We start from the raw sequence: 15,547 nt of genomic DNA on the forward strand, positions 1-15,547 counted from the left end.
CTTTGTCCTCCAGCTGTATATTACAGTCAGAATGCCATAAGCAGCTCTCTCTCGGGGTTAACTGAAAGCTAAACTTGTGCTTAGCTCAGGAATTCAATCTAAATTATCAGATTCTTTTAGTGCTAAGGTGTTTCCCGTAAAGACCACAGAAACCCCAGTAAAATGAGTTTTTGCACACTGGCAAAGAATAAAGCTTTAAGTGTAAGCAAGTTTCCAGTATTGCTGACTGCAGTCCTCTCTGTCACAGCCCTGTGGACTTGTGCACTAGGACATCCTCCAGTTAAACTGGCCAGTTTATTCTCCCTCATTCTTCACTGTCTTGGAGCACTCCATCAGCAATACTTCTTCTCTCCTTCTGTCAATCTGCTCAAACTATCTTTTTCTTGGCTGAAAACTTATTAGTGTTGTTCATCTTTCTACTCCTGGAACATGGCCCTGTCTACACAGCTCAACTTCTTAGTCTCTTGTCCTTCTAAGTGAGCAGATTAACAGCTGATTGAAGTTTATGAAGAAAACAGTGCAATTCCTCTGGGACATGCACCCATGCACAAAGCCAGCTCTAAATAATCATTTCACTGTAATCAAACAACCCAGAGACCAAAGAAGCCCAACAAATGTTATTTGCTCAGTCCTTTGCATTTTGCAGCCCTCGGACCAAACAAGAGGTTAGGGGGAGCTTCGAGGCCGCTTGTGAGCAGAAGCACAACATCACAATAAAGCTGCACATCCTCAACAGCCACTCCTTCAATATCATGCAATAATTGTCCAACAGTTACTGTGTAAGCAAATTAGTTCTCATGTTTGATATGCTCCATGAGCTTTACAGATGGAACAAGGGGACTTCTCTGTACTGAAGTTTCTTAGTAAGCCTCCCTGCTTATTTCCAACAGTAGGAATTACATTTAGGCAATGCAAGGCAATGAATCATCCCATTTAAACGTTATCTGTGTTAAACATAAAAATAATTAATTTGCCAAAGACAACAAAAAAAAGCTTATTCACTGGTGATGAAAGACTGAAAAATATTCTTGTGAATTCTATTTTCACAGTGTCAAACTAGTGACAGTTCCTGCCACAGGAAAACACAGGTTGAGCTTCTATGTGCAGAAATGGGGAGAAGAACAGGGATATGCAATACAGAATTTTTATTGTAGTGTACAAGGACTTAAAAAATTACCCTCCTATTTAAATGCCTACTGCCTCAACAGAGAAATAAAGAAAAAAATAAAAGTTAACTTATCATAAGGCACTAGTTATAGAGATAGCATAGCTTTGTTTTCAGCATTAGCATTTGTTGTTAGTCAGTATCCAGGACAACTGACAATCAAATGCAGCAGCAAACACAACACTGAATATATTTTTAAAAGGTCATTTTAATCACATGTGCTGCAAATTTTTAGCTAGTATTAAAGCTGGTCATTTGAATCAGTGCAACATTTCCTTCTTTGAATCATGTGTTTAAAATCTACTTTTTAAAATTCAAAATAAAGAAATAATTCATACATGTCAAACTATATAAGAGCATTTTTCATCTTAAAAAGCTCCTTAATCGATAATTGACTTTCTTTTAAAATCACCTTTATCGTGGGAGCCTGCATAAATTGTTTAAATTTACTAGTGCAAGGCTGGTTCTTGGAAAATAGTAACAGAGCTTTTACTGATCATTAGGGAAAGTGACTGTGAATTGCACTAACTGAAGTGTTTTTTCACTATGCTATCACAGATCATGAATCAGAAATAATAGCAGTAATCACGTTTCAGAAATGAGGATGTAGCTGTGAAGCCTCCTAACTCCCACTCCATCAGTGTTATAATCCCAACAAGTAAAATAAATCCCTTACTTCTAACACGATAAGTAAAAAAAAAAAAGAAAAAAAAAACAAAAAACAAAAAGAGAAAAGAATACCTTGAGTGCTGCTGCTTTAAGATACTTTAAAGTCAGAGATGAACATAACAAACCAAATTCTAAAGAAAGGTTTGGTTTTGGTTTGATGTTTTTAACATAACTTTTTAACCTTATTTTATTTAACATCTCATGTTAGAAAAATTGAATGCTGCACTTTTTGATAGGTATGTGCTGCTTGTTTACAAAGCACCCCACATTCTAATGAGGATGAATGAAGGAGATAACAGGAAAGCAATCCTAAGGAAAGCACAGTACTGAAAGAAAATTTGGACAACAACCACTAAAGACAAAATAGCTTTTGCTAAAAATAATCTAGGTTGTCTGGATTCACATAAGCAAAGAAAAACCTGTGTTTCTCAGGAACATCCAAAATGTCTGTTCTTTTCTAAATATCAAAAAGAAGGGACAAGAAACTCTGAAAAGAGCTTTTGGCCTTCCACTGGCCTGCGAGTTCTGGCAAATAGCTGCAGGCATCAGAGAAAATCCTTGTCCTCTGTAACAAAGAGTCCAAAACAAAAACACACTCATTTTCAGTGTCAGAGATCATGTGAAGTTTGTCATTTTGACAAAAGAGCTTCCCTTCACAAAACACTTTCAGAACGTATTGGCAACATCAGCAAAATGTTTTCAAGAGGACAGAAAGAGCAAATGAACATTCAAATTAGAACAATTTTAATAATGTTTGGCCTTCAACAGCTGGTCTGAAAGACACAGTATGGAAGGGATATGCAATGACTAAAAAATTCCTCCTGCCCAATTCATATTTATGGATCAATGTGAAAAGTATATCAGCCTCAAGTATTTAAGTCTCATTATGAGATGGCAAGTAGATAAAAAGTGGTAACTTAGAAAACTTTTAAAATGAAAATTAAAGTTTATGATGCAATAATTTTACACAATTTCAGTTTCTGTGTGTAAGTAAAAACTATGAAGGCTGTGATTCACTCTGGTTTGTTTGCTTATTTAAAAGTACCCCAAAAAAGCCTGTCACTTTTCCAGCACTGGTAGTAGGTAATGCTCCACTGCCAAAGTTTCTGTCTGTAATATCCACTCTTGTAACGTTTCAGAACTTCACTATAAAATTCTGTTTTGCTAAGATACTGACCTTGGAAAATTTGTCATAATAATTTTCTCCTTATAGAAAGATTTTTTCCTGTGCAATAAATGCACATTTTCAACTGATTTCAATCACTTGTGATGTTCTGGCTAATTCTAGTAGGTCATTTAATCATGTTTTACATGAGTTTATGAGAATAGAATGGCAACAAATACAGTAGAACAATCCACTTGCTATGAAGGAAATGTATGTAATATTGGTGATAGGATGCCTTGAGTAATTTCACCACTTGAAGCTTTGCACTTAGCAATCTAAAATTATTGACTTTATGCATAATGTTGATTAAAGACCCAAACCATTACCATCGGAGCTGCTGGCTTCTGAGGTTTCCTTCTGTAGCAGGAATGCCTGAGGTGTGTAAGAAGCTCAGGGACTGCCCCTATACATGACTCAAAGGATTAGGACAGATCCAAAGTAGCAGCAGTGCTTCTGTGTTGCAAATTGCAGTGGTGCAAGGGCTGCTTCACATATAACCCTCCCCTCTGTGCCAGAGGGCTGTATTCTGTGTGAGACAGAGATAGAGGTGGTATGGATGTCTGGGATCAGAATAAACCAACATCCCACTAAATGTGTGGGGGTTTTCCTTCCTTGATGCAGTACCTATGTGGCCCTGATCTGTGTTTATACGCAAGAGTTCCCAGAAGCAGGGCTTAAATCTGAATTCAAATCTGAGAAACAATGAGTTTAAAGGCTTGCTGTGTTATGCTGTATGTTGTAGTATATACTAAGAGTTTTAAGCTAAATATCTCAGCATGATCATTACAAAAATCTAGATAAAATCAATGCAGCAGGAACCTCTTTACTTTCTGACTCCTTCATTAACTGGGGTTCTGAATAAACATTTCACATTTGAGACAAAATAATGGACCCAAACTTCATTACTATTTGGTACCATTCCTGCAAACATGGTCGCGTGAAGGATCAGACATCAGCAAGTGACACACAGAGCAGAGAGATGCAGTGCACATTCCCATCCTCATTAACCCTTCAGAAGTCCAGCTGCAGGGTGTTAGAGCACCTCTGACAGGGCCAGAAGTGGTGTTTTTACACAGGTAGGATGTGTGCTTCCCTCTCTGCACTGCACATCTGCACAGCCCCAGGTGGAAGCTGTTTGCTGGAGAGCAGGGCAGACAGATGAGGTGTCACATGATGAGGTGTCCCATCTCCCATTACTTTAATTCTCTGCCATTACTCTGCAAGGATGCAGATAAGGAATGGCCATCAGCCTCTCCCACAAAGCAGGCAGCAGGAGGGCAGGCAGCACATGGAGCTGCTTTCTTCCATTGTCTTTACACCTTTCCACCAAAAAAACACCAAGAACTGCACAATGCAGTCCAAATAAAACTCCAAATATACACAAACTTTCTTTCTATAGTTAAAGAAAAGATGAGTGCACATAGTTTAAATGTTCCAAAATGTAAATACCAATGCAGTAAAAGTATATTTGCTGTAAAATGCACATCAACACTGATCTACAGCAGAGAATAAAGCCACCCACTACCTACCAATCTAAACTTTCCTGAATGATACCTTTTTATTTTGTAAATATATTGAACTTTATTTAGTAAATACATCCATAATTTAAATATGTACATATATATATATATATATGTTTAAAACATGGCTGAATATAAGTTACATAAATAAGTATTCAGATTAAATTTTCAGTAGCATTCTTCATCACAAGAGGAATAGGTATGTCTGCATGACAAAGATCTCTATTGTGCTCTGATACAGACTGGGAAATAAGTTGACTACGACTTCAGAACCACTTGAAATGTTACCATATCTCACCTGAAGCTCCAAGGTGCACTTTTTTTCTTGCCTTCAGTAACATAAACATGTAATAGCAGATACAGAATAAAAACATTATGTAAAAATTAAAGTAATAATCTTCTCATCTTTCCCTTGAGAAAATGAAAACCACATACAACTTGATGCTATCCAGGGAAGTATTTAATTACTATACTAGTGGATATGATCTAACAGCCTAATGAGACCACTTTGCTACTGGCTGTTACAGCCCTATGAAATGTATTGTTAAATTCAGCTGTAACCACAACAATTGGTATTTTGGTATAACAAAACTCAGAATAAGGCAAAGGCTGATGAGCTGAGCAAAAACAACAGGTAGAAGAAGACAAAGATACAAAACCAAGAAAACCAATTAAAACTAAATACAGTAACTAATTTTCCTATTCAGAATTTATTTATCTCACTTTCGCACTAATCTGCACTAGGAAACTAAATTTTTCTGATTCTGAGAAAATGGATGTTTCTAATTTGCAAGAACCCATGTAGTGTTGATCCTCATTTGACACTCAGCAATATTAGTTTCATAATGCTCTTTTCAGTGCCAGCATTTCAGCTATTGAGAAAGTTAAAATGCAACTTACGTAGGTTATTTGGAGCAGGTCTCGTCTCCATGTTTTCATAGTGCTGCACATGTACTACAATGTTTAGATCTCTCTCCATATGATCTGTTGTACAAGGACCTTGAGGTCGCATAACATCAGCAAGAGCCCTGAAATCCAAACAAAACCAGAATGAATCTGCAGAATCTGTAAGACATTAACAGTATGTTCCAAGATCTATTTCAGTTTGTGATGCAGTTGATCATAATGTCTGCTGGAGAAACCAGCTCCCTGCACAGTAAATGCAGCAACTAAATGCATTGTGAGACTTCACACCTAAGGCTCTTTTTAGGTTGTCTTACTGACAACCTAAAGTTGCTAGAAGTAAAACACAGAAACACATTAAGTCGTTTAGGTATCTTGGCTTTGCAGGAACATAATTTAAGCTCCTTGAGCTTGTAGAATTCTGCCACTGCATGTGCTCAGTAACATATTTTGCCATCTTGGTTAAGCTGAGCAGCTCAGCACCTAGCCCATGGCTACACCTTTCACAAACTGCTTATTTTTACACTTAGATTACCAATTTCAAAGGAAATTCTCACACGTGCATTTGTAATTAGCACACACAACACAGTGGTCTTCACTGTGTTTTCATTCAAAAATGTCACTCAAGTTGAAAAGTCATATAACTTCCATGTAGAAATCCAGTAAGCAGGGATTTAAGGATTTCTCATCCGGATGGGGAGATTAAAAAGGTCTTTTTCTAACTTCTGTGACTGTCCTAGTCTTTAACATAGAGCAAAGCTTGCACAGGAACACTCCCTGCTCCTTTGAAGGCAGTTCGGAAACAGGATGAAAGCTTTGTGCTAGCAGAGAGGGAGTAAGCAAAAGGTTCCTGAGTTAGGACAGGCCCAGGCTGGTGCTGTCTGTGGGCTTGCCCTGCATGGCTCCAGGCAGTCTGACAGACCAGTCCTGCTCTGGTGACTGTGTAAGGGCCAGTTCCACTGCCAAGTGTCCTGCTGGAAGTAAGGGCATCCTTAGGCACACGGATAAACACACACACCCGGATCAGCCCAGTGGAGCCAGAGTCACTGACCAAGTTGGAAGCTCTGAAATTCCCAGCATGGCAACATCTAACTCTGTCTGTGAGTCTGTGCTATATTGTCAGAGTTCCATACGAGCAGGATTAGTCCTTACCTATGTGCCAGAGCTACCTGCTGAACTGCTGTGCACTAGGAAATAATTGGCCCACCTGCAGAAGCTCTTGCCTTAGGCAAAGGAAAGCTTTGTATGTGTAGTATGTGTTACCAGTATCTTTGGTGCAAATCTTTTCTATTCAGGTCAATTCATAATGCACCATTATTTACCTCCTTTTTGTTTTATTGTTTTTAATTTTTAGACCTCTTGAGCAATTTTTTAGGGGTGTGGACACATTTTCTGGGCACTATGCCCAGTTTAGTTTAATTTTCTACAAAATTATATACAGTGTCCAGATACTGCATCAAGAAATACTGGCTTATAAACTAAAACTTGCTTTCAGATTGCTGGAACATTGCTTGGGTACACAGCTGAACAATACTGATGTTTTCTTGTGTTTATGACTAACGTTATGTTATTAAAATATTAGATACAGTTGTGATCAACATGTTAGAGAATACTCTGTTGATCCTGGAAAAGGTCAGAAGACAGTAACCATATGATTAATGGTATCAGAGTAATGCTCCCATTTGAAGCAGTGCTTAGACTGCAGAAATAGCAGAGCTGGCCTACATAGCAGAATAATAAAAATTCAACAGAAGAGATCTCATAAAGACATGTAGAAATGATGAAAAAGGAAAGCATTATATTGCAAAAACAATTTAAAATAAGTGGGGACCAAAACCATTAATATCTAGTCAATTTATGCAAACATATCTCTATACAGAGGAAATTATTGACATCAATATTAATTCTAATTCCAGAGGCAGCTGAACACATTTCTGGGAAGGGAAAAAAAAGTAAATGAAAGTTCCTAACTCCAGTGTGGGAGTTAAAACTGTGAGATCTAAGTATTTTCCCACTTTGTGAGAGTGGGTTTTCAGCAATCCTTTCCTCATTGCTCTTAGTCTGATGGTAAATATTGTTTGCTGCAGACTTTAAATAACACCCTGTATGATGCCAGATGAACTACTGCCTGTCTATGAAAATGCTAAGTTTTCTACAAGTTCAGGGTAGCTTTTTTCAAATGGTTTTCAAGGAATTATCTGTCCAATTCCTCCTTCTGTATTAAAAAAAGATTGACTACTCACCATCAAGTTCTGGTTTTAATAACACAGCACCTATACTGTGTTAGCCAAAGTTGTACAGTCTTCTCAGGGCAGAATAGCTCCTATAACTGAGAGCATGTCCTCGTTCTCCACTGATGTCAGAGAGAGTTAAAAATGTGTAGCTGCTTCAGTATCACTGAAGTACAAAGGAAATGCTGTACCTGCATTTTGTTCTTTTAGGGATTTGCCCATATAATGAAATGGATAAAGGGAGGCTTGTTCCCCAGTACATGACAAAATCCTTGAACAGATGTTTGCTTTGAAAAATTCCACATAGGTCAGGAGCCTTCTAAAATACCTTCATGCATTTGTGTCACCTATAGTCATATAGATTTTATTCATTATCTGAAGAAACTGTTATAGTCAGTCCCATTGAAAAGTTAAGCTTTATACAGAGGGTCTTTACCTACTGGATGATTTTTTAAGGAAATGCAAAGTGCAAAATAACCTTCTAATCAGGAAGCAGTATCATTAAGACCTGTGCAGGGATATTGATAGTAGTATTACAAAAGTGGAGAAGTGTTACCTATGTAGGAGTTCATGGCCCAGAACTATCCAAGTATCACAAAACTTCAGCATTTCTCTTGCCATAAGATTTTTCTTTTTGGATATGCAAAACTATTTTGGGGTGTTATAAAAGACGTGGAGCCAGGCATTTCCCTTATGGGTACAAGCTGAAAGAAGCTGAAACACAGGTTATTTCATGAAAGGTCACTTGTCATATTTTGTCTCCAAAACTGGGTCAAAACCCATAAGGGAAATAATTTCACACATTGGATTCAGAATTTTGGCAAGTCGGGCCATTTTTGGCCTCAGCTACATGTCTTTTAAATGATCAATAAAAGACTTCGGGCCTGAGCTCAGCACTGGGAACTTTCTTCCTTGTGAAGGAAGAAAGAGCTTAGATGGCTCACAATATTTTTAAGACTGTAACACACTGTAAGAAGCACTGTTTTAAAAAACAGGAGTTACAGCATAAGAGCATAATTGTAAACATTTTCCTTTCAGCTCTTGGTTTGTTTGCACATTCTCCACGAGGATTAAGGAAGAAGACAGGTGCAGCTGTATTTACAGAATCATCTCCTCCATGCAACAGAGGTAAAACTTCTTCATTTTCTATTCATTTTTGAGAGAGAATTCTCCACGTGGACTGATGGAGCCTGGCAGGCCCATTGATTGGTGTAGTCTCAAGCATCAAGAACGTGCTGCCCTCATATGCCTAGCAAAGCTCCTGGTCTGTTTCAGCAGGCAGATCAAATCTGTGTCCTCTCATGCACAACACTGCCACGTTCCCTCCCTCTGCCATAGCTCCCTCCTACACCATCTGATTTCCTTATTCTCCTCAAAAACAGGAGGGGAAAGGAAGAGCTACTCTGGATACTACTATTAGTGCTTAGTCTTGGACACTGTCACTGAAGGGAATACTCATCTCCTTTTAACGACAAGGAACAAATGTTAAAATAAGGAGAAAAAAACATGTGGGCTCTAAAATGAAATACACCATGCAGAGTTAAATCTGTACTTTCCTCTCCATGTTCATCTTCCAGGTTTACACTTCTGTGCCAACAGAAAGAAAATGTCAACAGTGCCATACCTGGCCTGTTTCCCCAAGACAAAAGTAACAAGTCCTTTCTCTCTAAAAAAAGGACAAGTCTTGACTTTTTATCCTAAAGGGACTCACCCAAAAGAGACTTTTTCCTATGGATTTTTTTCGCTGACTAAATACATTTCCACAATGCTTTTTTCATTGTCAGATATATCAGGAAAATTCAGTGAAGTTAATGGAGTGATCTTGGTTTGTTTTGGTATAGTAGTAAACAAAATTCAATGAAAGGCAGCTGTATGGAAACTATGCTCAGTTAATACAGAAAGCTTTCTTTATGAACATTGTACCACTCCTAAACACACCAGTGTCTTACTTCAATAGAAGATCTACCGACTGCAAAATGAAGTAATGCAAGAAATTAAAAAGTGTGGCACAGTTTTGCTTCCTGTTTAGAAGTCAATGTTCTTATTCCCACGTGTCAGGTCTCTGTTCATGTTTTGAAATATTTTTAGTAAATCAAGAATGGAAATGTATCATTTACACAAGTTACACACAGATGTTCATTTTTCTTTAAAAATCAGACCCCATTAAAAAAATCAGTTTCCATTCTGCATTGTCTTTTTTGATAAGCAGTGCTATCCCTTTCCTAGGTGAATTTGTTCATAAAAATGAAAGAGATTCAAATTTTTCCTGTAGCCATTGGCTAGGCAAGGGAAAGGACACAATCTTAGCTAAGGAAATAGATGACAAATCATTCTCTGTGTGTTTCTTGCTGCCAGCCAAAATGGAGTAACACTTAGTACTTTTTCTTTGGCCTACCTAACACTCTCGATGCATTAAACTTCTACTTATTAATAAGATTCAGTACAGAAAAAAAAAAAAACTAGGAGGTGTTCTTTTTTGTTTTGTTTTTCTGGTATTGTAGTGATGAATATTATAAAAGAAGGTGACTATGAACTTAGCCTACATATTATATCAATTGTTGGTACTATTAACTGTTTGAACAGATAAATTATTATTAAGCATTGCAGCCTTTTTTCAGAATATTAGTAGTGTAAAATGAGCTAGAGTGGAATATTTTAGTTAAACACTCACTTGAGGACTAGGAGGTTAGTTCCATTCTTCACTCAATGAATATATTTATAGATTGCCAAAGGGATTTACAAATCTAATTCCTTTTCAAATTAATGTTAAACCTATCCCACAACTGGAATAAGAGAGAACTTATTAAAAAAAAAAAAAAGCTATAGATCTTCTTTTTCAGAATATGACTAGCTATTATGTGTACTGCGTGGGTGACTGTTTTGCCATGTGATCATGACTTTCCAAGTTTCTATATAATCCTGCCTTGAACAGTTCCATGTACAAGATCACAGACGCTGTTAAGTAATCAAGGTAACAGACGACCTTTGCTAAGACCCACTTCAGAAACCTAATCTTTATGCATACATGACTCAAGGATATGAGAATGATTTTCCAATCCCCCATAATTCTACTTCCATAAATTGAGACAGAATACTTCACACCTGTACTTTACATAGCAAATATTTCTACTCACAGAAGCAGGACCTATTAAAGCCATAATTTGCAGGGCTGGCTATAACTTCACTCTGTTCTGGGCTTTGTGAATGTTACGAGCCCTCTTTTTTTGCCTGCACAAAGACCCTATAGAGAGAGACTGAAGCAAGGGAGAGCTTTTTGCAAACAAGCTCTGTGGATTAAAATTTAAAAAAAAAAAAAAAAATGGGACCCATGTATTGTTTTTCTCGATTTATATAGAAAATGTCTAAAGGATTATCATACCTTCCTCAAAAAAACCATCTTTGCAGAAGCATCACTGACACACACTGTTGACTAAAATTTCTGCAATGTGCTTTTTCCCTCAGTAGTAAAGCATATCCATATCAGCCAATTTATAAATAGCAAATAATAGCTCATGGACTGGTGATGCATTTCAGGAGTATTTCTGTGACTTTGTTCATTTCAAAATAAGCAGTTAATCAAAAAGTCATGCAGAAACTTCAGTAAAAATGAGGCTCCAGGTGTTGAGTTGATCTCTTGGACTGTCTTTCAAAGGATGACTCTTCATCTAAGCCTTAAAGATTGTGGGCTACACCATCAGCAGTCGGGGCAAGAGGAAGTTTTCTGCCACACTGCACGTCCAGTAGAAGGTATCCTTTCATTGTATTTCATCACTGAAGTTGCCCAATATGCTGGGATCTATTTAGACTCTTTAATGGATCTGTTTGCCTTTTTTAATGCCTTTCTCCCATCTGCTTTACTTTCATGTGCCTAGGATTAGCATAAAGAATCAGACAGGCTGCAAACTTGACAAATGTGTTATGCCTTGATTTTGAACTGCTGTGACAATCTGGTTTTGGAATATGTTGTTAAAGACACTGGGCTCTGTCCCGAGTTGCCCACCTGCCTATCCACCTGTAGGCAGCCAGGATCTGGAGTAGATGGTACACAACATTCCTAACTCTAGGTGGGGGAGGTTCTCTTTGATATAACTCAGCCATTACATCGTGGAGACAGTTAGAACACACACATACATGGATGAGGCAAGACTTTCATATTCCATTTTTTACCTCTCAACAGTAACTAAAAAAATGTTAAGAAATTCTACAATAGCTTTTCCTTTTTGTGTCTTCCTCTTCCCTTCCACCCTGACTCATTTTCACAGCTTAGAAATTTTACAAATAGCTCACACACTTGCAAGGGCTGGAGGAGTAGGGAAGGTCCTGCCAAAACCATTTTGCAGCTGGAGAGGGAGGGTGAGATGGCATTTGTTTACATCCTTCTGTTGAGAAGTAAAAACATTTTCCAATCTTTGAAACTGTTGGAAGAGGGAACACATCAGGCTTTCTATAATTCAGTGTTGCTGGTTTCAGAATTTGTTTTTCTATTTATGCACAGTATATCTGGGAACACTTGCTGGATCTTGTTAGGGAGAGGGTCGGGTATTGCAGATAAAAATGGACTACTGTCTGTGCAGACTCCACAATTATCCCTCATCTTCCTCAATATGCATGTTCTGTGGTAACCCGGGCTGGGGGCACCACAGGAGCTCTGCTCAGCAAAGTTGGTCTCTCTAGGTCGCCTTGCAGGGGAATGCAGCCTGCCCAGCAGGAGTTGTTTGTTTGGCAGGGACACATGGGCTCTTCTCTCCTCTCTAGGGGCTGGGCAGAAGGTAGGGGGGAAGGGGACCCTGCTGCCTGGCACTCAGCCTTACCTGGACATGTGCTCCCGCTGGGGTCTGTGTGCCTTCTCCAGCCCTAGTTTGGTGAAGATCCCCACCAGCACCATGACTGCTACAACCCCACAGATGATGTAGACAATAAGGTTGGTTTTATCCCGAGTAGGGTCATGCAGAGGGTCGTCTATGCGGGAAGGAGGCTTCCCAGTGTTCATCCACAAAGGCGTCTCATAGTTTGTGCAGGTGCTTTGATCCAGCCTTGTCTTCTTGAACTTGCAGCAAAACCTGAAGCCACAAGTGCCACAGCAGAAGATGAACTCCCCCGAGCTGCAGTTAAAGGGGGGGTCCCACTGCCCCATCACGTCAAAGTAGCCCCTGCAGAAGTCTGGGGTGGGAGGTGGCTCGGAGGGGTCTATCTGCTCCCCGAGGCTGGAGTGGTTTCCTCCCGAGAGTACCACAAAGCTCCCCAGCTGCTGGCCAGCTTTCTCCTGAGCCCGACACACCAGCGTGAGAAGGTCCGCCACCAAGTAGCCGAAGAGCAGCCGAATAAAGCCTTCCATTCTGCCTCCCAGCCCCGGCTCAGCGATGCTGCTGCCGCCGCCGCTCGAGCTGCTGGATGCTGCGCTGCGCCAGGAGCTGAACATAAAGGGGCTCCGTCAGGAGCCGGGCGTCCGCTCAGCCCGCGCTCGCCTCCAGCACCACGGACAGCCCCGAACGGGCCGGGCAGGGTCCGCAGCCCCCGCGCAGGGTCCGCAGCCCAGCCCCGCTCCGCTCCGGAGCAGCGAGCGCGCGGCACTTGTGGAGCGGAGTGCGCGTGAGAGGGAGCGCGGGAGGAGGAGGAGGAGAAGGAGGAGGAGGAGGAGGAAGAGGAGGACCGAGGGGTGGAGGTGGCGGCGGCGTGCGGGGCACCGAGCCGGGCTGGCAGAGGGGCGTGGAGGGGCCGCCAAGCGGGAGGGCTGAGGCGAGGGCGCTGCAGGGGCGGGAGGAGGAGAGGGGGCGAGCGAGGAGCCTCCCCGCGCAGCCTGGTGCCAGCGCGGGGCGCCGGGGGCACCCACCTTCCGCTCCCCCGCGGAGCCCGGCGCGGTCTCTCGCACAACTCCCTCAGACACCCGCGGTGCCCGCCGAGTCCCGCCCGCGGCCGGGCTGCCAGGGCAGGGCGAGGGAGGCTGGACGGCCCCGCCGCGGCATCCAGCCGCCGGGGAAGGGAGATGCGCCGTGGCGGGCGGGCGAGCGCGGTGCCAGCGGGGAGAGCCCAGCCCGTCCTCTGAGGCTGCCGCGGGAAGCTGCGTGCCAGAGACGGGGCTGCCCGCCCGCCTGTCCCTCCCGGCAGCCCCGTTGACGGGCCGGCGACTTCTCCCTTTCTCCCTCCCTCTCTCTCTCTCCCCCTCTCTCTCTTCCTCCCTTCCAGCCCCTCTGTGGGGCTCTCCGTCCTCGCATCAGCCCCGCCGCAGAGCCGACCCCCTCCTCGCCCCCCTCACCCGCTCCCCGCCATCCCTTACATAAGAGACTTCCCGTCCCGGCGGGCGCTCCCCACAGGTGCGGCTCCAAAAACGCGGGAGCGCCTCCTCGTCCCCTGCCTCCCTCAGCCCACCCCGCGCCGAGCGGGGTAGGGGGGCAGCCGGCCCGGGCTGGGCTGCGCTGGGCGAGCCTGGTGCAGCTCCGCGGCAGGAGAGCTCCTCTGCCGATAAGTAAAGCGCTCCTTCTCCCGGGAACTCCTCTCCGAGCGCTCTCCGGAGATGCACTCACCTGCGAGGCAAAGGCAGGTGCCGCGGGCGGAGCGGCGCCCATGGGGCCGCACCTCCGCTAAGGCCGGGCGGGAGCGGGCGCTGCCCTGGCCCCGGCGTGCCGAGCGCAGGTACAGCGGTGCTCGCAGTGCATGCTACCAGCGGGGTTTTGTCTGCTAAACATGAGCTGCTCCTGCACATCATTTATTTAAAAATCTCCTTATAGTGTCAGTCAGTTGGCTCCAGAGGGCACAGTGAGGCAGCGGGTTGTTTGTGAGATACAGAATTGAAATAACTTCCCCCAAACAGAGAACTGACTCTGGGAAAGACTTTTTAGTGATTCGCTCTCCATTTCTGTTACTTAACTCTCTCATCTCTGTCGTTTGGTTCAGCGGTAACCTGTGCAAGTAGCAATAATATTATCCTGAATACTATGCTGCCACCAAATGTAGGAAATAAGCCCACTATGGCGTGATTTAACAGTGTGGGCTGGTGCTGAAAGCCGCTTCCCTTTTCCTCGGCGCACGCCTGTGGGTGTCTTGCCGTGGCCTCGAGGGCTGCCCTTGGCTCGGGGAAGGCTGGGTGTGCTGGGGCTCTGCCATGCCAGGCTGCCCTCCCTCTCCCTCTGCAGCCCTGGCGCTCTTCAGGAACTTGGGCCAAGTCCGTGTGGAGTTGTTACGCAGTAAATAAATGGAAAGGTGAGGCAAAGGACAAAGCAGACGTTTGGAATCTGAGAGGCCTGTAGTTAGCTAATTGCAATCCTTTGCCTTCTCTTAAAAATAGACTCTAAGTACAGTGATGATTCCACTGAACAGTTTGACAGGAAGCCTGGCATCTTTGTCCAAGAGGTAGGTTAGAAAGCCCCTTTTTTTCTCAGCAGAGAAAAACAATCAGTCCCAGCCAAAAACCAGCCTTTCTGGGTTTTAATATTTAATTCTTAAAACCTCCACCTCATCAACATCCCCTTTCAAGTCTCCTCAGAAATCATATCATTCCTCCCTTGTGTATACTTCTCTCTGCTATTATTTATTATTTAACACTTTGTGATGCAGTTTGTGCTGAAAATACTGCACAAAATGAATCTTTTCCATACTTATTATTGCACCTAGAGACATTTAAGGTCCAGTCTGTCAAGCACTTAAGATTATGCAAGTTTCCTTGTTGATTTGACAGCTAAAAATCTGCTTAAATATTTTGCATGATTAGTGCTATACATGTGCAGAAATAATAACATCCAATAGCGATTTATTTTATGGATTATTAATCCTGACTTAATATGGTACAAGTTTCTTGTTTTGCTGAGTTCCTAGGGTTTTCCTTAAGAATCCCCCACAAAAAAGAAGCCTGAAGGATATAGGTTAGAACCTGACATCTGTGGGATTCAAGTCCATGAGA

At 42.2% G+C, this 15,547-nt stretch overlaps 1 protein-coding gene across 1 annotated transcript in view; it reads right to left on the reverse strand.

Annotated features, from left to right (window-relative positions):
• The window catches only part of SHISA9 (shisa family member 9), a 173,181-nt gene extending 158,965 nt beyond the window's left edge, over positions 1–14,216 (reverse strand). Inside the window, 7 exon segments of the mRNA XM_050980278.1 lie at positions 5,420–5,547; positions 12,465–13,078; positions 13,081–13,186; positions 13,188–13,363; positions 13,366–13,488; positions 13,490–13,711; positions 14,175–14,216. Coding sequence (XP_050836235.1) covers positions 5,420–5,547; positions 12,465–13,078; positions 13,081–13,186; positions 13,188–13,363; positions 13,366–13,488; positions 13,490–13,711; positions 14,175–14,216 — 1,411 coding nt within the window.
• Positions 14,217–15,547: the final 1,331 nt, after the last annotated feature.

This window comes from Serinus canaria, chromosome 14, assembly GCF_022539315.1.
Source record: "Serinus canaria isolate serCan28SL12 chromosome 14, serCan2020, whole genome shotgun sequence".
Lineage (NCBI taxonomy): Eukaryota > Metazoa > Chordata > Aves > Passeriformes > Fringillidae > Serinus > Serinus canaria.